The sequence below is a fragment of the Artibeus jamaicensis genome, unplaced genomic scaffold (assembly GCF_021234435.1).
Source record: "Artibeus jamaicensis isolate MK-2021 breed Jamaican fruit bat unplaced genomic scaffold, CSHL_Jam_final contig_2668, whole genome shotgun sequence".
NCBI classification, from domain to species: Eukaryota; Metazoa; Chordata; class Mammalia; order Chiroptera; family Phyllostomidae; genus Artibeus; species Artibeus jamaicensis.
Window position 1 is genome coordinate 65,363 of NW_026521583.1, and position 25,019 is coordinate 90,381.

Below are 25,019 nucleotides of genomic sequence, written 5' to 3' on the forward strand. Positions count from 1 at the left end.
CATGCTGCAAAAAAATCTTGTATGAAGCCATTCAGTAACTTCAGGGAGAATTCTCAGTTCCCCAAGACAATAACCTACCTTCGGCCAAAACCTAAAACAAACAAAAATCAGCACGTTCACTGAAAGACAGAGGGGCGGTGCTGTCCATGCCCTGGCCGAGGGCAGCTCTAGGGGTATGAAAGCACACCCGTCACAGTGGGAACTGGAAGGTGCCACCCCGGGGAACAGACCAGCCCAGAGACCACAAACAGTGCACGTGGCCACTGGGTGAGAGCCATGTGGAGGGCCTCGGCTACTCGAACACCAACGCCCCGGGCCTCACTGCGCCTTCCACCATTCCAATAATATTTCCAGTCATCTTATTTGCACATGGTTCCCACCTGGAAACCTTTTATTTCTTAAGCTTAAATGAGACTAGTCAGAGGCGACCAAAAAGGGGAAAACAAAGAAGCCAGAACTGTACACCAGCAATACTTAAACTGGAGGGGGGCGGGAAATATCTCAGTAAATTCTTGTTTTAAATGAAAAGGTTCCCCAAGCCTCTTTCTGGGGAAGGCAGACATCTTCCTCAACTTCCACATCACTCACTGGATTATAATTTTTTATAGAAAATTTTATTCAACATACAACATTTTCCAGCAAAAAGGCAATATACAGGAAGAGTTGGTGTCCACTGCTGCTACAGAAACAAACAAAAATACTGGGGAAGGACGAAAACTAAGTGTGATTTGCTGACTCTATTTTACTGCACTCAAAACTAGACACGCAGCTGGCATTAGCTCCAAAAAAAAAAGTCGGGACTGAAATGAAACCACACACGATGAATATCAACATCAGTGAGAGTCACTTGTAGAGTCACCCAACAGAAAGTCACCTCCTCCAAGCGGTAAATTGTACATGTTCATTCATTAAATATACAATTTCATTTTTCTTTTTTTTTATTTTTAACTTTTTTACAAAGTCAACAGCTTACTAACCACGAGTGAGCATGCCCTCTTTGCTAAAAGGCTCTTTTTTTGTTCCATCTGTTCCATTTTAAGAAAAGTTCTATTTATAATTTTTTCAACTGCTCGTGTGAACTCTTGAGATCATGAAGCTTGCTGACAGGCAGCACAGTACACCTTAATCGTATTTAACAGTGCTTTCCCATTTAGTAAAAAGCCCCCAGAATGCCTGTCAGACTGTATTCAGTGCATCCGCGTTGCAAATGGGTTGCAGAACAGTAGTGGCTGACGGAAATGAGAAGGGTTTACTATAACGACCCAGGCACCTGGGGAGAGAACTGAGGAAGGGGCGACAGGACACGCAGTGAAGGAAAGAGTGCTATTTATTAGCTTGTGAGTTTCTCTGTTTTGCCTTTACAGACGCACAAAAGGGCACTGAAGGTGTAACTGAAGGAAGGAACGTTGGACGAGCCTAAATGTAAGACTGACTAGCTGCAGACAGGGGGGTGGCCTGGACCCCCAGAAGGCAGCCAGGCAGCTTATGCCAACTAGACAGAGATTAGAGACCTTTTGCCAGTGCCACCCAGGTCCCCACCCTTTAAACCTTTTCAATACTGAAGGGGTGGAAATACCACAAAAAAAAGTCCCTCCACCGGTTCTAGGTTTTACCTTTTGGCCCACCTCATAACCTATTCTCCCCATTATGCTGACAGTTACCTTGCATTGTGGTTACCATAAAATAACTCTCATTGGCATCCAAGCTTTATAAAAACACCTTCATTTTGCTCAAAAAGGGCAGTCAATAGATACAGAGAAGCCAAACTGAACAGCCTCAACAAAATAAAATTAACACCAGCAGCAAATCCTCTTGCTTAAGACTTCGGCCAGAGAGCACATGTACCAGAGTTCTCGCTGTTAAGGGGCACACACCCACACGCGGTCCCTGCACACACAGGGTGAGGAAGTCAGTTATGGATTTTAATGGCCTTTTCAAGGTAGGTGTAGTGACTTCTCTTTGGGGCTTTGTTGAAGTGGTCGAGCCCTAGCCATGGCCGAAGGTAAAACATGTTACCTGGTGGGGAGAAAGGGGCAATAAGACCACAGAGCAAGTGCCAGGACCCCCATGCCAGGAGTGTCCAACAACGTGAGCAGGGCCAATGCCCTGGTTTGGGGTCACCATGAGGCAGGAGCTCTGGGCTGCATGCGCACATGAAACCAAGGGCACCCACACTCTGACCAAACGTCTCAGTGGCTTCCATATGCAGCATCATCAGAGCCTCCCAATCTCACAGGGCCACTCACACCTTGGCCTCAGGTCTCACTTCCTTCACCCACCGAGCAATGCTCTAATCCTTTGGAGGATTCATGGGTTACTGCTGTTCTTCCTCTTACAGATGAGGCGAGGAAGCCCAGGCCACCCCATTTGGAAATGGAAGAGGTGGCACTAGGCCCAGGGCTCTCCACCTCCAGCTCCTACCACTTGCTGCTTAGATCCAACCCCACTCAAAAGGAAAACCAGGGGAGGGCTCTTACCAGGCTGAGGTTCAAAGTCTTTCAAGTTCACTTCGTACTCATCTTCATTTATATACCGGTGCAGGCCCATCACCACAATGGCAAATTTAAACTAAGAGACAAACAAAAACTCCTCCATCAGTTCTAGATGTCAGCAAAACTCACCTCTGGCAAAGTCTAGGCTGCCCTTCTAGTCCAGAGTCCAGAATGCTGCCCACTGAATGACCCCAGGGTCCAGGAAGTGCATACCTCTTCAAACTCCTTCTCCTGGATGTCTAGCAGATTCTGAATGCGCTTCATGACTTCTCTGAAATGCTCGCCCTATGAACAGGAGAGGACAGGAGTACTCACACATCTGTGCCACTTTCAGGCAGATGCTCCTGACCCATGGGGACACCATCAAAACCCACTTTCTGCCCACAAGGCTGGAAACCAGCTGTAGCAACACTAATCCAAAAAGGGTGTGAGCCTTCAAGTTCTGGGTGCCTTTCAACGTGTTACCCACAAAACCTCACCTGGTGTATCCTCAGCAAAAACGGGATGCCAAACGTCCCAAACACTTCTTTGTGGAAATGTGCCACTGTGATCAGCATCTCATTTTCCTTATCAATGTCTACCTGGTCCAAAGGTATTTCCTGGGGACACATTTTAAACACAGGTCAGTAAAGCACTCAATACAGACAAAAGGCCATATTTTACTTCCAACTGCTCCTTCAATGATGAAGTTAGGTCGTATTTTGATCAAAATGCCATGTTTGTCTCCTGTTAAAATGGTAAGGGGTCAGAGCCAGATTACAGCTAAGTTTTAAGACAGCGAGTAATGCATTCTTCCAGTTACTGTGGAAATTCCAGCCACTCCAGAACCCAACTGACACCCAGTTCTGGAACAGAGCTACCCAGTGGCCAACACTTACAATAACTACATATACCCCCTGATTCTGTTTATAGGAGGTGCCTAGTGTAGTCACATTCTGTGAAACTAGAACGGTGGGCTGGGGAGAAAAAATGTTAATGAGTGTGGAGTGTTTGGCGGAAAAGATGAAGACTAGGGCCCTGGATGGAGGTGACCAGTGCTCAACAGTGTGAATATACTTTATGCCACTGAACCATATACTTAAAATGATGAATTTCACGTCATGCATAGTTCATCTCAGTAAGACAATTGAGCAAGTGAGTGACAGCTGCCCTAACCACCAAGAGCGCAGAACTCTCCCTAGTGCCAAGAAAGGGATGGTTACCTCTATTCGAAATGTTCTACTCGTCGCAGGTGATAAACATTCTAATAGTTCATCTTCTTGGTGCACACCAATAATTTTGTATCTTACAATTTTTAGCAGCCTGTATAAAACAGTTTAGGGGTAAAAAATAAATTCATGTGAAAAAAAAAGACTGACAAAATAGTTTTCTTATCAAAGCTATCATGAGATGCTTGTCTTCTTTCTTTTTAAAAGGTCTGAAATGTCAAAAGCAGGCATTCAAGGGAGCAGACACAACACTGGTCAGGTGGACCCTCCAAGCATGTGGCTCAGTGGAGTGAGGGGACCCTCCACCCTCCCATCCAGACCTGCAAGACTCAGTGAAGCGGGTCTCCTGGAACTGTGTGGATCTTCCCTCCAGGAGTCCCACACTAGGCAGAACTTGTGTTATTTTTCTCACTTACCCTTAGAGAATAAAGATCTCTTTCTGGTAATGATATTAGAGAGAAAACATTCTGGGAGCCAATGGCCATGAGGGCTCTTTTGTCCCACACCTGAATACAGTGACATGCTAAGAAAAGCATCCACCTCTCTGAAATAAAAACTGCTCTTCATCTGCTCCTCCTTCCTACGGCCTGAATGTTGGCTACATGCATCAGCAGTGGCCCAATTTCTCAAACACCATCACAGCATTTTCCAGTTTCAGTTATCACTCTATTCAAATCACATCATTCCTCTGCTTGCCTATTCACCTGAATTACACATTTTTACTATAGGTACTATAGGTGATATTCAAGGGACTGTGAAGAAAGGAGGAAAAATGGATTAACTGTGAAATATTTTAAAACTGCTGCAAAAGACAGGCTAAGCGATAAGTCTGGCCACAATGCACAAGGCTTCTGGCAGTGTTCAAGTTCCCCTAACACAACTGCAGAGGTGGGGCTGGTACTACCGCTCCTCCCGCCCACCTTAGGCTCCAGGAAATACTTGCCTAAGTTTCCCTGATGTCTTCTCCCCAAGCTCTACGGCCTTTTTACATTCTTCTAACAGGTCCCGGACACACCCGTGCTTGTCTGGATATAGTGTTATTTCCTAAGAAATGACAAGGTGAAAAAAATGCTTTAAAGAAAGCACAACAGGTCTGCTATAGCAAACCAATTTTGCTCAAAGACAGAAAAAAGAGCAATAGGAATCCTCAGCTGTCTCTAGCTCCCCAGCACTTCCTCATTTCCATTCTCGGCAGGACTGCCCAAAGTATGACTTCACCCAGATGATCTGCCCAAACCTGGGACCCAAGAAGTACTGAGGGGACGTTAAGGTATGGTGGCACTTTCTGTACACCTGAAACCTACACTATTTTATTAAACAATGTCACCCCAATACATTCAATAAAAAAGAATGAAACAAAACAAAACAGAGAAATGCCGCCTCACTTTAATGCAAAGTTTCCATTTCCAGGACAGCTTCTCAGGAAATGATGCCCCTGAAAGACCATCTATAAGCCTTTCCAGTTCCCAGCACAGTGCCAAGGCCAATCGATCTGGACCATGGCCACAGGTGGGCTTTTTAATGTCAGCCTCAACTCCACACAGGATTGAATGTCTGTGGTAAGTGGCTGAAATTCTCTCTCAAAATGGGCAGAGCAAGAAAGGTAAAGAGACTCGGGATCCAAGCAGAACAGACTTTCTAGAACCACCAGCTAACGTGTGGCTGGGCATGTCCTTTCTTCTGTGCCCAGAAAGCCTGAGGCACTGCAGCAGCCTGTGCTGCTAACGTCCAAGGTGAGTGAATGCCCAGCACAGCCAGTGTCCATGCCACTTGGAAGCCAGCCGGCTGCTGCACTCACTGAGGCCTGAAATGGTTTGAGAAAATACTGCCCTGGGCCAAGCAGCAGTGCAATGACTTGAGATGTGCAAACCAGTAACAAGGAGTTCCTGGAGAATTTGGGCAGATGACATTGTTATTCAATCCCCAGGGTTCAGAACTGGTAACAGGAGGGGAGTGTATCTCATAGCCATACCCACCCAGGTTCTCAAACCCTGGCCTCAGACCCTCTAACATGTTCTCACTCACTGTGCTTTCGTTTGTCATTTTAGTTTTCAAGGACCAGGCAGGCAGACACCATAGACAAGCTCCAATGAAATAAAAATTCATGCCACTAAAGAAACTTACCTCTTCCCTAAATTGGCTGTTTAACCATATACACTTAAAACTTCGCCTGTTTTCAAAGTCTGTGATTTTCATCTTAAGCTATTAAGAAAAGAGAGGCTTATTTTAGATATGCTTCCACAAAAACCCAAGGCTTCTCTTTATTACCCACAGTTACATTAATTTGGACTCATACCTGCTGATAGTAAAGTTTCCTAGGTTGTCTAGGCTTGAACAATTGTAGAAGTCTTAAAGTACCTTCATAATTATGTCTAAGAGGATTACCTGGCCCATCCCTATAACAACACAAGAAAACAGCATATAAATGTCTTGTTTATTTGCCTGAAACAAATATCTGTTAATGAGCAAAAAAGCAAATTACTGCCCTTGCACCTATTCTTGAAATTGGGACCTGGCGCAGGGTTCCAACTCTAATGCTCCTATTTCCCAAGTCCTTAGTTCCTCTGGCTGCCCCACCTGAACGCTCTCTGCAATGGTCACACAGCACAGAGAACTCTGGCTGGACTAATGACCCCAGCTGGACATAGTGTGGGGGATGTATTTATTGATGACATAACTAAAGTAAGTGTGTCTTTATATGAGGCTGCCAATTAGTTTGATATCTTGGAGTAGTGTGGTCAAGGTATGACCGGTGACAATTCTACATCTGAAACTAAGCAAGAAATGCCATGTCAGGTGATATGGCCACCAACTCATTAAAGTTAGTTCCAAGATGTTGGGCTGGACTATGGAAAGCATGTGGTAATACCCAAACACTGAGAGTCTCTGTAAGGCTTACCCTTGAGACTTGAAAAACTGGAGCAACATCGGGTCCGTGTTGAGCCTCTGTGCAACTGTCTTTGCAACCTGAGAGAAGGGAATGGACCAGAAATCAGAAAGATTCACATCTGGGGGAATAAACTGAAACTTGCTTATATGCTTCATCATTAATTATCTACCTCATGTTTTTAAAGAAATGTGGTATCAGCAGCCTGAATTTAAACACCCCAGGAATTTACTATCTAACAGGAATAAAGCCTACAACCACAGGAGTAGCCTATCTGATGAAGATAATTTTTAAAGGGACTTTCACTTTAAGGGTGTGGTCTATAGATACTTAAATTTTCTGATTAGTTTTTTAGTGCTTTACACTTGGCATGGTCTAATTGAAGTAAAGGAGCTGTTACCACTGTTGCCTTTGAAACCAACTTGTGCCAGCATAGAGAAGCTTTGAAAGGACGAAAGTGCAGGTGGATGTGGTGGTGGGTGTGGGAGGAGAGGCAGAGGAAAGAACGGCTTTGGCCTCATTGTGATCTTAGCACCAACCCCCTTCAGTCAGCAATGTCCTCAGAAATGGGACTGACCCCTTCTCCTGAACCCAATCCATCAGTCTCATCAGCTAGCATTTTTAACAAGAACTTGGTCTTTCTGGTGTGGAATCAGAAAGGAGAAGAGCATTTATCAAATACCTGAAAATAATTCATTGTATTTGACAATGTGACCACAAATCCAGGATCATTAGGGATTGTCTTATCACAGAAAATGACATCAACTCGATGGTAGAGGTCTCTGAAATACTCTTTTGCAGTGGGTAATTCACTGTTATCATTTTCAGGGTCATCCCTGGGGGGAGAGAAAACAATTTGTAGATGGAATCACAGCTCAGGCCAGGGTCTTCACCTCTCAAGCAACACTGGCACCAATAGCTCAGGGTCACATTTTAGGAGGCTAGGGGTCCTCCCAGCCATCTTGGTAAGACAGGGACAATGAAGGAAGGCAATCACGTACAGAAGGTGTGCTCTGAGCCACACACAGTGCTGCTTCCCATCCTGGATCTAACACAAAAACTGGTGCCCTCCCCTCTACAGACAGGCGGAAGGACTCAGGTGAAGGGTGAGCCCACACAGCGGGCACATGGCAGAGCCAATAGCCCATCCAGGAGTCGGCAAGTGGCACTTTCAGGCACAGGCAGCAGGGTCCAGTAGTCACTAAGCCCCAAATACTGGCTGCCTGGCCCTTGCAATAAAAGCGTGCCGGGCCCTGCTCTGGGCCACTGCATTCCTCGGCCTGCCCACAACCTGTGCCGGGAACACCCTGCTCAGACACTTGAAGAGCCAAGGACTAGGCCACCCCAGGCTGCTTTTAGACTAACACCACAGACCTGCTGGTTTTATGCGCAAGTTTAAATCAATTACCTAAGTAGGTGCATTCTAAGAAATGTACCTTTGAGGGAAGGAATGCAATCTTGCTATTTCATAAAGACTTTTTGCTACCCTGATAACAGTTATCATCCTCACTATAGACATTTTTAGGACACTAAGCAGTAAATGATGAAAATGCCCACCACTCCTAATTCCAAAACTCAGAGACAGCCAATGTCTGTCCGCATTGTAAGGAACTTCAAACAAACTGGGTCTCCGGGTCTGGACACAATTTTCTTTCCTGCTACATGTCACATGATAAAAACCTGACATTTTATCACTTAGTATAAAATGTGATAAAATCCTTCAAAAAGTACGCACCTCTGAAATACTATGATATCACCATCCATTAGTTCGAGGGCTCTATCAAGAGACACATCATAGTCCTGAATTCTCTCCGTTAAATTCGGTTTAACTTCCTAAAGACATGAAATAGTCACAATGGAACATCTGTATATTTAATATGGCCATATACCGTATGTATTTTCTCTACATTCCATTCTATCAGCCCTATATTTTAATAGGTTAAAATGCTAATGGAAAACAGTAATATCCATAAACATGGAATCATCACTGATGGATCCTCACTTGGTAAAATCACAAATCTACAAACGTGACACTCAACTCAAGATCACCTTAGCTATAGGCATCACACATAACAACTTCAGGGCTAGCATAATAGGCAATGGAATCCCTCTCTAAACCACTAACAACAGGCTGATTATGGAAAAATAAACCATCCAAACCTCATAGAGGATAAGGCTAGTATCTTGGGCAAATCCTGCTCTGTCACACATAACTGGGAGCAAGTCACCTAGAAGAAAGGAAAAGAATCCAAAGCTGTAACACACCAGGGTTTTAGCAGAATCAACTCACTGGTGATTCTGAACCAACTCAGAAGGTGAATGCAGTAAACTTACGGATTTTACAGGATATCGGTGTGTAGATGTGCCCACAGTAATTCAAGCTCCGTGTTTTGGGATCATACATTTTCAAAAATAACATCACATCATCTACAAGGTTCAAAAACAGGTTTTGTTAGTATCTTAGCACTCGGTACACTGTTAAAACATCAGTAATAGTGGACTTAGTAAGCCACTGAAATGTCAGCTTACTGCACCTAAAATTACTGTGTCGAATGAGGCCTGTGACTGCAGCACCACTCGAAACATCAAAGCCCTGGGGAAGACTCCATGTGATGCAGTGAGGGTGAGATGAGAGGCAGTGAATTTGTGTCCTACGTTTACGGCCTGGTACTAACTAGATGGCTGAGTGTTGTCATGGCAATATACATCAATGGTTGTAATTCGTTGCTGCACAAGTGGCCACTTATAAACCAATAGAAATAGAATTTTTAAAAAGATTTTATTTCTTTTTAGAGAGAGGAGAAGGGAGGGAGAAAGAGAGAAAAACATCAACGTGTGGTTGCTTCTCGTACACCCCCAACTGGGGACTTAGCTCACAACCCAAGCATGTGCCCTGGCTGGGAATTAAACCAGCGACCCTTGGTGCAGTCCAGCACTCAATCCACTGAACCACACCAGCTAGGGCTAAAAATAGAATCTTATAGTAAACTTTGACTGATCTGAGTTTTTTCTTTTAAAATTTTATGAATTTATTTTTTTGGATAGGGGAAGGGAAAGAGAAGGAGAAAGAAAGAAACTTCAATCTACTTCCTCTCACAAGCCCCCAAGTAGGGAGCTGACCCCTGACACAGGCATGTGCCCTGACTGGGAATCAAACCAGCAACCATTTAGTTTGCATGCAGGCTCTCAACCACTGAGCCACACCAGCTAGTGCCTACCCACCTGTTTTGTAATCAAGTAGTACTGGAATATAGTGAGACTGTTCACTTATACATCATCTGTGGCCACTTTCATGCTACAATGCAGGCAGAAACCATGTGGCCCACAATGAATGAAATACAGTTGACTCTTAATAACTCAGGGATTAGGGGAACCTTCCCATGCAGTCAAAAATCCATATGTAACTTTTGACTCCCCCAAAACTTAACTAATAGTCTACTGTTGACCAAAAGCCTGTCAGGTAACATAATTGATTGGCACATATTTTCTATGTTATATGTATCTTATACTACATTCTTCCAATAAAGCCAGAGAAAAGGTTATTAAGAAAATCATGGGGAAGAAAAAATACAGTACTAATTTTAAAAAATCCATGTATAAGCAGCCCCGTGCAGTTCAACCCCATGTTACTGAAGAATCAACTGCATTTACTATCTGGCCCTGGACAGAAAATGTTTGCAACCCTTGCTCTATGTAATCTGTCCGATATATAAAAGACCAATATGATCAGCAAACCATGAGAGCCAAGATAAAAGATGAACCATGATGACTCAACAATTAGGCTACCTTCTCCTCTTTTCCCAGGACACTAAAACCCATGGTCGGTCCAACTTCACTTCATCAAGAAGCCTAGGCCATGACAGGAGTTTAATGAGCAATTCTGGAATCAAGGAGATTGCTTTGCAAGGGAATAATTCTCAACCCTGAGTGAGTAGAATGATGGCCCAGGAATCCACCTCTACTGCTCTGAAGGTGGTTGGGTGTTTGGTGGGCACTTACCATCTTTATCAAACTTGGGTAATGTTGCTCCAGTAGCAGCCAGTTCTGGATCAACGGTTTCCAAGAATACTGTCCAGGGGTTTTCATTATCACTGAGTTCAATCATCTAGTTCCAAAAGAGATGCCAATTTTAGGAAATTTGCATGGTGAAGTGAAGAGTGAAAATCTACACTCATGTACTGAAGAAAATGTATCTAACTGGATGAAAAGGGAGACAGGGTGCAGTGCCAACAGCAGAGTACACTGCATGTGCGACTGTCAATAACACTTATGGTTTTAGTCTGCTACTGACATAAGAATAGGTACATAGACCAATGGAACAGAACAGAGAGCCCAGAAATAAACCCAAGTCGCTGTGGTCAATTAATATTCAACAAAGGGGACAGAAGCATAAAATGAAGTAAAAAATAGCCTCTTCAACAAACGGTGTTGGGAAATCTGGACAGCTACATGCAAAAAAATGAAACTCGACCACCAACTTACACCACATACAAAAATAAACTCAAGATGGATAAAATACTTATAATAATTAAGTTGCAACAACATAAAAGTCCTACAGGAGAACATAGGGAGGAAAATCTCAGATATTCCATGCAGCAATATTTTCACCGATATGTCCCCAAGAGCAAGGGACATAAAGGAAAGAATAAATGGGACTTCATCAAAATAAAAAGCTTCTGTGTAGCTAAAGAAAACATCATAAAAATGAACAGAGAACCAACCAATGGGAAAATATATTTGCAAATGATACCTCAGACAAGGGATTGATCTCCAAAATATATAAAGAACTCACATGACTCCATTCCAGAAAGACAAACAACCCAATTGAAAAATGGGCAAAGGATCTAAACAGACACTTCTCCAAGATGGACATACAGAGGATCCAGAGACACATGAAAAGATGCTCAATATTGCTAGCCATCAGAGAGATGCAAATTAAAACCACAATGAGATACCACTTCACACCATTGAGAATGTCCATCATAAACAAATCAACAAACAAGTGCTGGTAAGGTTGTGGAAAAAAGGTAACCCTAGAACACTGTGGGTAGTAATGAAGACTGGTGTAGCCACTGCAAAAAACAGTATGGAGTTTCCTCAGAAAACTGAAAATAGAACTCCATTTTGACCTGGCAATCCCACTGCTGGGATTATACCCTAAGAATCCTGAAACACCAATTCAAAAGGACCTGTGCACCCCAATATTCATAGCAGCACAATTTACAATAGCCAAGTGTTGGAAGCAACCTAAGTGCCCATTAGTAAATGAGTGGATCCAAAAACTATGGTACATTTACACAATGGAACACTATGCAGCAGAAAGAAAGAAAGGAATTCCTACCATTCATGACAGCATAGATAGAACTGGAGAGCATTATGCTACGTGAAATAAACCAGATGGTGAAAGACAAATACCGCATGATCTCACTTATAAGTAGAACCTAATCTACAAAACAACCAAGCAAGCAAAATATAACCAGAGACATTGAAATAAAGAACAAACTAACAGTAACCAGAGGGGAGGGTGGAGAGGATAATGGGGGAAGGGGTGAGGGTCATCAAAGAAGATGTATAAAGGACACATGGACAAACCCAAAGGAAGGTAGGATCGAGGGTGGGAGGTGGGGATTGCTGGGATGAGCAATGGGGTGGGGGGGGGAATGGAGACAACTGTATTTGAACAACCTTAAAAATAAAAAGAGGGAGAAAAAATAACACTTACTGTTTTATTGCTATTTGCCTTGTTACCTAACATTGCTGGTCGTTTGGTTCCATTACTCCTGGCTTGCATTGGCCATAATCGAATCTGATCTTGTGGAAATCCCTGGAGGGGAGGTTTAAATTTAATTAAAACGAAATTATTTTTTAATCCTGTTTTGTAGTAGTCATCCTGTAATTACACACAAAAATATTATTACACTTATGACTGCTGATTAGGCAACAGTGAACTAACTTCAGAATCTGAAGACTTAAGTGCCCATTTTATTAAAAAAAAAGTGGAGGGGGGAGCAGTTACTAAAGAGAAGACTCACACTGAACTTCCTTCACTGCATATTCAGTTGAACGTTAGGGGACAGGGCAGACACAGGCATAACTGAGAAAGGAATGAGCTCCAAATGCTTACCTCACTTTCAGGCAGTGACTAAACACAACACCTACCCCAAAAGGTACCGTCTTGTCCAGTTATAAAGAACAAGGGAGGAAATTGGAAATCAGAAGCAACCATCAGCAGAGACACTGGCACTCACCATGATCTGGGAGAGGTCCTGGACAAATTCAGCAAGAGAAGAATTTTTCAATACTTTGAACACAGTGTATTTCACTTTTTCTTCATTGTACATATCATTGCCTTGGTGGCCACAAAACTGGTCCTCTGTGACTATCTGAAAATATGCACAAATACAGAACAATTGACATTCAAAATAAAAAAATAAGACAGCAATCATCAAGAGAAAGTTAAAATAGTAAAATGCTAGAAACAACTAGTCTTGCTTCCAGGAACCTTCTTCACAAGACCCAAAGAGAAAAGTTTCAAAACAACTAACTAAATCAAGGTATATATTTAAAGAAGACAAAAACCTCCACATTCATGCAGCCACTCTTAACCCATTTATAAGCATTAGCTAGAAATCCATCTGTGTGCTGATCACCAAATACTATAAAGATAGGATGCACGAGGTGCCTTTTCCCTGGTTCTAACTTGTTAAAACGATGCTTCTTTGTTTCCTAATATCTCAACAGAGTCATGAACCAAGACCATCCGGAAATTCACCACCCTGTTGGAGTTCTCCTGCCTTCTCCATCTGGATGTCAGGCTTTTCCACAGCCTGGTGTGCCACCTGCACACACCCCATTGGGACTGTGCTCCGCCTCTGGATGCTAACTCTTCCTTCTCATGCACCCTTTCATTGAGGCCTTCACCCCTCTAAACCCCTCTGTACTTTTGGTAAATACTCTCCTGTGGTGGCCTGAGTATTTCTCACATCTCAGTCCTTACCCTGAACTGAAGTTCCAAGTGGTGTATATTCCAAGTGGTCAGGAAACTGGCCTGTGCAGTCACTCAGTTAAAAATGCTCAAGGGGCTGCCCAGAGCAATCCCTGATCCCTCAGCAATAAGTCTATGTTCGTGCTAGCACCCGAAGCAGTGTAGCTCACAGCAGGGCTCCCTGTAGCCTCAACCACCACAGGGTCGCAGGAGACTGAGGCTGACCTGCACTTGCATGTACTGATGGGCTTCCTGCCGCTCCTTCTGCTTCTGGGCCTCGATCCTTTTCTCTTCTTGTAATCGTTCCACCAGCTGCTGAGGAATATCATGGTCGGTGACAGCTTGTAACACCTCACCTGCAGGACAAATGCACCTTCGTTCATTTCTGGTAGGTTCTACTTTCCCCTTCTTAAAAGCCTCCAATTTTACATCCTCATTACTATAGCAATTTAGTAAAGTGAAATTACTTAGTGCCATGAGTCCACACCGCAGCCCACGAGCCCAACCCATCCTGCTTCTAGATGGTGCAACTAAAGCAATATAAGAAGAAAATGTGTTGCATAGGAGACACACCTTAGGTGCACTGTAATGTGGCCTAAAATGACACAACAGTGATTCATGGTACAACTACAGAGCTCACAACAGTGTGGAACACAACAGACACCCCTACTCACTCAGCTTGGATTCCCTGATATAAACCAACATGTACGCGTTGGTGCAGTGCCGCACAGAGAGGTCGTCATCGTGGCCCCCGTAATTGTGCTCAATTGCTTCTTCTTTCGTACACCTGGACACCACATCGTCATCAAATTTACACCACTGGACAGGGGACAACGAGACATCAGTGAGAGAAAGGGCTTGGAAAAGCACACAAACTCTCAGGCAGAGTTTTCCTGGAACAGATTGTCTAGTGCGGTCATGAACCAGACTCTGTCTCAGGCATCCCTCTGAGAAAACTCAATAGTCCCTCTGCCATCCTCCGTCCCTGTTCTGGGGAACTGCTCATATTCAACCACTGGCCATTTCTACAGTCTACTCAGCCTGTTTGATACTTAAGATTCAATCTACGGATACTACAACCTTTTACCAAATCAAGAAAGCAATACGGAAGGCACCTAACTCAGCTAGAAAAGTTCAAATGTTTCTGGTGTGATTAATACAATTACATGGGACAGTTTATTCCATCTTATGACATATTATCACAGCAAGTAAGGGCCTGACTTTAAAAAGGAGTCAGAACTCATATGTAGTTATTCTTCAATCTCTTCCCTATGGATTGAGACATTTTGGAACTCAACCTCACAGTAAAAGTTTCATGCAAGTCTGCTGCTGTGGGGGTTCTCTTAGCAAGAGCTAGGCAGGCTCCATCTTTGCTGTGCTCCTCAATGGCCCTATGCTCCCGGACACAGGCCCAGAGAACCTCATCTGCCCCCTTGGTGAATACTGTGGTGAGACCCACATAAAACAGGAAGAGATGGAGCATTACCATGTGGACAAGGGCCCATGTAGAATATCACTCAACTGATGCTGCCTCCCCTGACCCAGCCACAGATTATTACTCTGCTATTTCTAAGTGGAAAATAAGTGCCTCATATTAGATGTGAAGGGATTCTGTGGGGCCCAACATTCCATACCAACAGAGAGATACAGAAAGTATAATCACTAAATTATCGTTCACCTTTAAAGTCTTAGCAATTAATGCATACGGGAACATACAGATAAATCAGAGGCTAGCAAGTAATCCTGTGCTAACTAGGCCTTTACCCAGATACAGGAAAATGCTGAGGCTGAGCATCTCTGTAAATCCCCTAGTTGGGAGCATCACATCCTACTCCACCCCCTGCCCAGCACTTACTTTGCCATCCCCTTTGGGGTTTAGATAAACCACATAATGTCCACCATGATTATCTCCACTGTGAACAAGGACGGCATGAAGAATATAATTTGCAGGGTCCTTCGGATCTGTTTTTTGCAAAAATTCATCAAGTGGTAACTGTTCGGGAAACTCAAACCTATTTAAAAAACACATGTTTAAATAAATCCAGGTTCCATTTACACATGAAATATTTCATCTTTAGGCTTTACTCGTTCCTAGACCTTCTAATTTACTGGTTCACCACTACCTGGAAAGGGAAGAATGCATCTGACTTGGGAGGCCAGATGAACTGTGTCTGAGGCAGCTCCTATTGGTTACAATAAATTATGTTTTTATGCCAATACAAAATTTGAAGCTAGATAGCAGAATAATGCTTATAAAGCACTGAGATACTGAATAGAATTTTAAATTCAAGGCTACGACACAACAATCTGGAGAGAAATGTACACTGTGACTTTTCTGGGATGTAAATAATTCCAAGTGTGTGTTAATGGATGATTCTGATAGTGCACAACTGAGACCACTAAGGATGTTCTGCATGTTTGAGAAAAATCAAATTGGAGAAGGAACACATGTAAAAAAGAACTCCTACCCTGTGATTTCTACAGATTTCCTGGGCTACATTATTTTTAAATGACTGGCTCCACACACATTCTAACGACATGGTAATGGGGAGCACTGGCAGAGGATGGACAGGAAGAGGATGAAAGCAGGAAGTAAGGTGGGCAGGTGAGCACCAGGGTGGGGCATGCACACTGACCCTGAAGGGGTAGCTTCTGAGCAAGCCAGCCCACTATGGGAATTCAGGCCCAGTGGCACCAAATGTTCTGAACTTCCACGGGACGCCAGAAAAGATAGATATTTGAAATGTTGGCAACTAGTTCCAACAAAAATACAAGAAAACCAAGGTAAGGACCCAACAAAGCACACCAGCAGGGCGGACTCAGCCTGCAGGCTGTGTCTGTGGGGTCTAGTGGAGATGATTTCTTAGCGAGTCCACAGTAAAGGGCAACAGTGGATAAGCAAAGACCCAGGTGGCGGCAAGTAATTGGGTTGGGTTACATTCCCCCCTCAAGTCTCAAGGGTGACTGTCCAATCTCTATCCTGTACAAAGTTGGTGCTCAAATGAATCAGGATAAAAATTCTATATTCTAAACCAGAGAAAGTAGTGCATAGTATCATCCTTGTATTTAGTCCTTATATTTAGAAGACTCCTGAAACGGGGCATGTGCACGCCTACTTCAGCGTTCCTGAAAACTGTACTGTATTCTACACGTCAACACCAACTGAGATGTTACAAAATGCTGGAGAATCCTGTTGAAACAAGTATAATAATATCAATTTCCAAGTGTGAGGTGACATCTATACTCCAGTGACGGCAGAGTCACTGGAGCAGAAAGCACCCTCTTCTCACAGACTTCATGGCCACAGTGCAGAGGGGTTGGGCTTCCTTGAGGAAAAGATACACAAGGAGCAGCCCCAGAATTGAAGAAAAACTGTCCCTGTAAAATTACAGTTCTTGGATACCGAGGCAGAAGGAAAACCTAAATAAACAAGAGATGAGACCAAATGTGTGTGTGTGTGTGTGTGTGTGTGTGTGTGTGTGTGTGTGTGTGTGTGTTTATAAAAACTAAACAAAGCAGTTCTTGGACACCGAGGTAGAAAGAAAACCTAAATAAAAGAGATGAGACCAAATGTGTGTGTGTGTGTGTGTGTATGTATTTATAATAACTAAACAAAACTAAACAAAGCCCAGTAAAAATTCACATGATGATTAAATCTCAACTTTCACACCCCACTTAGATTACCTATCATTGATCTTGCTATTTTGGTTCGTTTGAGGGTCATACATAAATCTCATCAGCTGTAGATGTAACACTGGTGGCAATGTTAGGAATTTCACACCTTTCTCTGCTTCCTGCACATTGAAAAAGAAATGCAAATTTAGTTCACCACCACTTCTTTATTGAAGCAATGAAAGCAACAGCATTTCTTTTTAAAATTTTTTAAATTTTATTTAACTATTTTTCAAGTACAGTTTTCTATTTCTCCTATCCCAGCCCATCCTGCCCCATGCTCCCCACCTCCCTCCCATTTCCACCCCCCTTAGTTATTTATTGTCCCTGTGTCCTTTATACTTGTTCCTCTAAATCCCTCCCCTTTCTCCCCTTAAATTCCCTCCCCTCTCCCCTCTGGTCACTGTTCCCCTGTTTTCTATTTCAGTGTCTTTGTTTTTATTTTGCTTGCTTATTTGTTTTGTTGTTTAGCTTCCTGTTAAAGGTGAGATCATATGGTATTTGTCTTTCAACACCTGGCCTATTTCACTCAGCATAATGCTTTCCAGTTCCATCCATGCTGCTGCAAAGGGCAGTAGCTCCTTCCTTCTCTCTGCTGCATAGAATTCCATTGTGTATATGTACCACAGTTTTTTGATCCATTCATTTACTGATGGGCACCTAGGTTGCTTCCAACTCTTGGCTATTGTAAATTGTGCTGCTATGAACATTGTGGTGCATAGGTTCTTTGAGATTGGTGTTTTAGGGTTCTTAGGATATAATCCTAGCAGTGGAATTGCTGGGTCAAAAGGCAGGACCATTTTTAGTTTTCTGAGAAAAATGCCATACTGTTTTCCATAATGGTTGTACCAGTCTGCAATCCCACTAACAATGAACTAGGGTCCCCTTTTTCCCCACAACCTCTCCAACATTTGCTGTTTGTTGCTTTGTTTATGATAGCCATCCCTATGAGTGTAAAGTGGTATCTCATTGTGGTTTTAATTTGCATCTCTCTGATGGCTAGCGATATTGAGCATCTTTTCATGTGTCTCTGGATCCTCTGTCTGTCCTCCTTGGAGAAGTATCTGTTCAAGTCCTTTGCCCATGTTTTAATTGGGTTATTTGTCTTCTTAGAGTGGAGTCATGTAAGTTCTTTGTATATTTTGGAGATTAAACCTTTGTCTGAGGTATCATTGGCAAATATGTTTTCCCATACAGTTGGTTGTCTTGCTAATTTAATACTGTTTTCTTTAGCCATGCAGAAGCTTTTTATTTTGATGAGATCCCATTTGTTTATTCTTTCCTTTATATTCCTTGCTCTAGGGGACATATCAGTAAAAAAGCTGCTGCGTGAAATATCTGAGATTTTCCTGCCTATGTTCTCCTCTAGGACTTTAATGGTTTCATGGCTTGTATTTAAGTTTTTTATCCACCTTGAATTTATTTTAGTGTCTGGTGTAAGTCAGTGCTCAAGTTTCATTTTTTTGCACGTAGCTGTCCAGCTCTCCCAGCACCATTTGTTAAAGAGGCTATTTTTACTCCATTTTATGTTACTGCCCCCTTTGTTGAATATTAATTGATTGTAGAGAGTTGGGTTGATTTCTGGGCTCTCTGTTCTGTTCCATTGGTCTATGTGCCTGAACAACAACAAAGACAGCCCAGAGCAAGTAGAGGGAAGGAAATAACCAAGATCAGACCAGAACTAAATGACATAGAAACCAAAAGCACAATTCTAAGGATCAATGAATCCAGGAGTTGGTTCTTTGAAAAGATAAACAACATAGACAAGCCTTTAAGTAGGCTCATCAAGAAAAGAAGGGAACAGACACAAATAAACACAATCAGAAATGAAAGAGGAGAGATTACAACTGATACCACAGAAATAGAAGGGATTGTAAGAAATTACTATGAAGAACTGTATGCCAAAAATTTGAAAACCTAGGGGACAGACACATTTCTAGAAAAATACAATCTTCCAAAACTCAATGAAAAAGAAGCAGAAAACCTGAACAAACTAATAACAGCAAATGAAATTGAAGCAGTAATCAAAAAACTCCCATCACACAAAAGCCCTGGACAAGATGGGTTCACAGGAGAATTCTACAAAGCATTTAAGGAAGAGCTAACCCCTATTCTTCACAGACTATTTCAAAAAATCCAGAAGGATGGAAAACTCCCAAACTCTTTTTATGAAGCCAGCATCATCCTAATTCCAAAACCAGATAGAGACACAACAAAGAAAGAAAACTTCGGGCCAATATTGCTGATGAACATAGATGCTAAAATCCTCAACAAAATATTGGCAAATCGCATCCAACAATATATCAATAAGATCATACACCATAACCAAGTGGGATTCATCTCAGGGATGCAAGGATGGTTCAATATTCAAAAATCAGTAAATGTAATACATCACATAAACAAAAGCAAAGACAAAAACCACATGATTATATCAATAGATGCGGAAAAAGCTTTTGATAAGGTACAACACCCATATATGATAAAAACACTCAGCAAAATGGGAATAGAGGGAGCATTACTCAATATAATAAAGGCCATATATGAGAGACCTACAGCCAATATCATACTCAATGGGCAAAAACTAAAAGCTTTTCCACTAAGATCAGGAACAAGACAAGGATGTCCACTTTCACCACTCCTATTCAATATAGTATTGGAAGTTTTAGCCATAGCGATCAGACAGGAAAAGGAAATAAAAGGCATCCAAATAGGAAAGGAGGAAACAAAATTGTCACTGTTTGCAGATGACATGATAGTGTACATGGAAAATCCTATAGACTCTACCCAAAAACTGCTCAAACTAATTAATGAATTTGGCAAAACAGCAGGTTACAAAGTCAATATCCAGAAATCAAAGGCATTTTTGTATACCAACAATGAATCAGCAGAAGCAGAAATCAAGGAAAAAAACCCATTCAATATAGCAAAAACAAAAATAAAATATCTGGGGATAAACCTAACCAAGGAGGTAAAGGACCTGTATGCAGAAAACTACACAACACTGAAGAAATAAATCACGGAAGACACAAACAAATGGAAACATATACCGTGTTCATGGATTGGAAGAATTAACATCATCAAAATGTCCATACTACCCAAAGCAATTTACAGATTCAATGCAATACCTATTAAAGTACCAATGGCATATTTCACAGACATAGAACAAACACTTCAAAAATTTATACGGAACCATAAATGAGCCCGAATAGCAGCTGCTCTTTTGAGAAAGAAGAACAAAGTAGGAGGGATCACAATACCTGATATCAAACTGTATTACAAGGCCACTGTAATCAAAACAGCCTGGTACTGGCATAAAAACAGGCACATAGACCAATGGAACAGAACAGAGAGCCCAGAAATCAACCCAACCCTCTACAGTCAATTGATATTTGACAAAGGGGGCAGTAACATAAAATGGAGTAAAGATAGCCTCTTCAGCAAATGGTGTTGGGAGAACTGGACAGCTACGTGCAAAAAAAATGAAACTTGAGCACCAACTTACACCATACACCAAAATAAATTCAAGGTGGATAAAAGACTTAAATATAAGCCGTGACACCATTAAAGTCCTAGAGGAGAACATAGGCAGGAAAATCTCAGATATTCCACGCAGCAACATTTTTACGGATATGTCCCCTAGAGCAAGGAATATAAAGGAAAGAATAAACAAATGGGATCTCATCAAAATAAAAAGCTTCTGCATGGCTAAAGAAAACAGTATTAAATTAGCAAGACAACCAACTGTATGGGAAAACATATTTGCCAATGATACCTCAGACAAAGGTTTAATCTCCAAAATATACAAAGAACTTACACGACTCCACTCTAGGAAGACAAATAACCCAATTAAAAAATGGGAAAAGGACTTGAACAGACACTTCTCCAAGGAGGACATACAGAACATCCAGAGACACATGAAGAGATGCTCAATATCGTTAGCTATCAGAGAGATGCAAATTAAAACCACAATGAGATACCACTTTACACCAGTCAGGATGGCTATAATAGACAAAGCAACAAACAACAAATGTTGGAGAGGTTGTGAGGAAAAGGGGACCTTAGTTCACTGTTGGTGGGATTGCAGACTGGTACAACCATTATGGAAAACAGTATGGAATTTTCTCAAAAAAATAAAAATTGACCTGCCTTTTGACCCAGTAATTCCACTGCTAGGATTATACCCCAAGAATCCTAAAACATCAATTTCAAAGAACCTATGCACCACAATGTTCATAGCAGCACAATTTACAATAGCCAAGAGTTGGAAGCATCCTAGGTGCCCATCAGTAAACGAATGGATCAAAAAACTGTGGTACATATATACAATGGAATTCTATGCAGCAGAGAGAAAGAAGGAGCTATTACCTTTTGCAACAACATGGATGGAACTGGAAAGCATTATGCTGAGTGAAATAGGCCAGGCATTGAAGGACAAATACCATATGATCTCACCTTTGACAGGAAGCTAAAGAATAAAACAAACAAGCAAACAGAATAAAAACAAAGACACTGAAATAGAGAACAAGTGGGCAGCGACCAGAGGGGAGAGGGAAGGGAATTTAAGGGGAAAAAGGGGGAGGAATTTTGAGGAACAAGTATGAAAGACACAGGTATGAGGACTTGGCAGGGGGGAATGGGAGGGATGAGGGAGACGGGTGGGGGTGGGGGGGAGGGGAGAAATAGAAAAAAAAATGTACTTGAAAAGTAACTAAATAAAATTTAATTAAAAAAATTAAAAAAAAAACACTCAGCAAAATGGGAATAGAGGGAGCATTACTCAATATAATAAAGGCCATTTATGAGAGACCTACAGCCAATATCATACTCAATGGGCAAAAACTAAAAGCTTTTCCACTAAGATCAGGAACAAGACAAGGATGTCCACTTTCACCACTCCTATTCAATATAGTATTGGAAGTTTTAGCCACAGTCATCTGGCAAGAAAGAAATAAAAGGCATCCAAATCAGAAAGGAGGAAACAAAACTGTCACTGTTTGCAGATGACATGATAGTGTACATGGAAAATCCTATAGACGCTACCAAAAAACTGCTCAAACTAATTAATGAATTTGGCAAAACAGCAGGTTACAAAGTCAATATCCAGAAATCAAAGGCATTTTTGTATACCAACAATGAATCAGCAGAAGCAGAAATCAAGGAAAAAAACCCATTCAATATAGCAAAAACAAAAATAAAATATCTGGGGATAAACCTAACCAAGGAGGTAAAGGACCTGTATGCAGAAAACTACACAACACTGAAGAAATAAATCAAGGAAGACACAAACAAATGGAAACATATACCGTGTTCATGGATTGGAAGAATTAACATCATCAAAATGTCAATACTACCCAAAGCAATTTACAGATTCAATGCAATACCTATTAAAGTTCCAATGGCATATTTCACAGACATAGAACAAACACTTCAAAAATTTATACGGAACCATAAATGACCCTGAATAGCAGCTACACTTTTGAGAAAGAAGAACAAAGTAGGAGGGATCACAATACCTGATATCAAACTGTATTACAAAGCCACTGTAATCAAAACAGCCTGGTACTGGCATAAAAACAGGCACATAGACCAATGGAACAGAACAGAGAGCCCAGAAATCAACCCAACCCTCTACAGTCAATTGATATTTGACAAAGGGGGGCAGTAACATAAAATGGAGTAAAGATAGCCTCTTCAGCAAATGGTGTTGGGAGAACTGGACAGCTACGTGCAAAAAAAATGAAACTTGAGCACCAACTTACACCATACACCAAAATAAATTCAAGGTGGATAAAAGACTTAAATATAAGCCGTGACACCATTAAAGTCCTAGAGGAGAACATAGGCAGGAAAATCTCAGATATTCCACGCAGCAACATTTTTACGGATATGTCCCCTAGAGCAAGGAATATAAAGGAAAGAATAAACAAATGGGATCTCATCAAAATAAAAAGCTTCTGCATGGCTAAAGAAAACAGTATTAAATTAGCAAGACAACCAACTGTATGGGAAAACATATTTGCCAATGATACCTCAGACAAAGGTTTAATCTCCAAAATATACAAAGAACTTACACGACTCCACTCTAGGAAGACAAATAACCCAATTAAAAAATGGGAAAAGGACTTGAACAGACACTTCTCCAAGGAGGACATACAGAACATCCAGAGACACATGAAGAGATGCTCAATATCGTTAGCTATCAGAGAGATGCAAATTAAAACCACAATGAGATACCACTTTACACCAGTCAGGATGGCTATAATAGACAAAGCAACAAACAACAAATGTTGGAGAGGTTGTGAGGAAAAGGGGACCTTAGTTCACTGTTGGTGGGATTGCAGACTGGTACAACCATTATGGAAAACAGTATGGAATTTTCTCAAAAAAATAAAAATTGACCTGCCTTTTGACCCAGTAATTCCACTGCTAGGATTATACCCCAAGAATCCTAAAACATCAATTTCAAAGAACCTATGCACCACAATGTTCATAGCAGCACAATTTACAATAGCCAAGAGTTGGAAGCATCCTAGGTGCCCATCAGTAAACGAATGGATCAAAAAACTGTGGTACATATATACAATGGAATTCTATGCAGCAGAGAGAAAGAAGGAGCTATTACCTTTTGCAACAACATGGATGGAACTGGAAAGCATTATGCTGAGTGAAATAGGCCAGGCATTGAAGGACAAATACCATATGATCTCACCTTTGACAGGAAGCTAAAGAATAAAACAAACAAGCAAACAGAATAAAAACAAAGACACTGAAATAGAGAACAAGTGGGCAGCGACCAGAGGGGAGAGGGAAGGGAATTTAAGGGGAAAAAGGGGGAGGAATTTTGAGGAACAAGTATGAAAGACACAGGTATGAGGACTTGGCAGGGGGGAATGGGAGGGATGAGGGAGACGGGTGGGGGTGGGTGGGAGGGGAGAAATAGAAAAAAAAATGTACTTGAAAAGTAACTAAATAAAATTTAATTAAAAAAATTAAAAAAAAACACTCAGCAAAATGGGAATAGAGGGAGCATTACTCAATATAATAAAGGCCATTTATGAGAGACCTACAGCCAATATCATACTCAATGGGCAAAAACTAAAAGCTTTTCCACTAAGATCAGGAACAAGACAAGGATGTCCACTTTCACCACTCCTATTCAATATAGTATTGGAAGTTTTAGCCACAGTCATCTGGCAAGAAAGAAATAAAAGGCATCCAAATCAGAAAGGAGGAAACAAAACTGTCACTGTTTGCAGATGACATGATAGTGTACATGGAAAATCCTATAGACGCTACCAAAAAACTGCTCAAACTAATTAATGAATTTGGCAAAACAGCAGGTTACAAAGTCAATATCCAGAAATCAAAGGCATTTTTGTATACCAACAATGAATCAGCAGAAGCAGAAATCAAGGAAAAAAACCCATTCAATATAGCAAAAACAAAAATAAAATATCTGGGGATAAACCTAACCAAGGAGGTAAAGGACCTGTATGAAGAAAACTACACAACACTGAAGAAATAAATCAAGGAAGACACAAACAAATGGAAACATATACCGTGTTCATGGATTGGAAGAATTAACATCATCAAAATGTCAATACTACCCAAAGCAATTTACAGATTCAATGCAATACCTATTAAAGTTCCAATGGCATATTTCACAGACATAGAACAAACACTTCAAAAATTTATACGGAACCATAAATGACCCTGAATAGCAGCTACACTTTTGAGAAAGAAGAACAAAGTAGGAGGGTTCACAATACCTGATA

General features: G+C 41.5%; 1 protein-coding gene across 1 annotated transcript in view; it reads right to left on the reverse strand.

Moving 5' to 3' along the window:
- Window positions 1-1,706: 1,706 nt before the first annotated feature.
- LOC119037043 (ubiquitin carboxyl-terminal hydrolase 7-like) overlaps window positions 1,707-25,019 on the reverse strand; it is a gene marked incomplete at its 5' end in the record, with an annotated part of 28,940 nt that continues 5,627 nt past the window's right edge. The window contains 19 exon segments of the mRNA XM_053662670.1: window positions 1,707-2,568; window positions 2,706-2,777; window positions 2,972-3,091; window positions 3,695-3,794; window positions 4,644-4,744; window positions 5,825-5,902; window positions 5,997-6,096; window positions 6,600-6,667; window positions 7,270-7,423; window positions 8,323-8,420; window positions 8,748-8,815; window positions 8,922-9,014; window positions 10,587-10,692; window positions 12,310-12,411; window positions 12,836-12,970; window positions 13,798-13,928; window positions 14,247-14,391; window positions 15,428-15,584; window positions 17,257-17,366. Of these exon segments, the coding sequence (XP_053518645.1) occupies window positions 2,389-2,568; window positions 2,706-2,777; window positions 2,972-3,091; window positions 3,695-3,794; window positions 4,644-4,744; window positions 5,825-5,902; window positions 5,997-6,096; window positions 6,600-6,667; window positions 7,270-7,423; window positions 8,323-8,420; window positions 8,748-8,815; window positions 8,922-9,014; window positions 10,587-10,692; window positions 12,310-12,411; window positions 12,836-12,970; window positions 13,798-13,928; window positions 14,247-14,391; window positions 15,428-15,584; window positions 17,257-17,366 (2,118 nt within the window).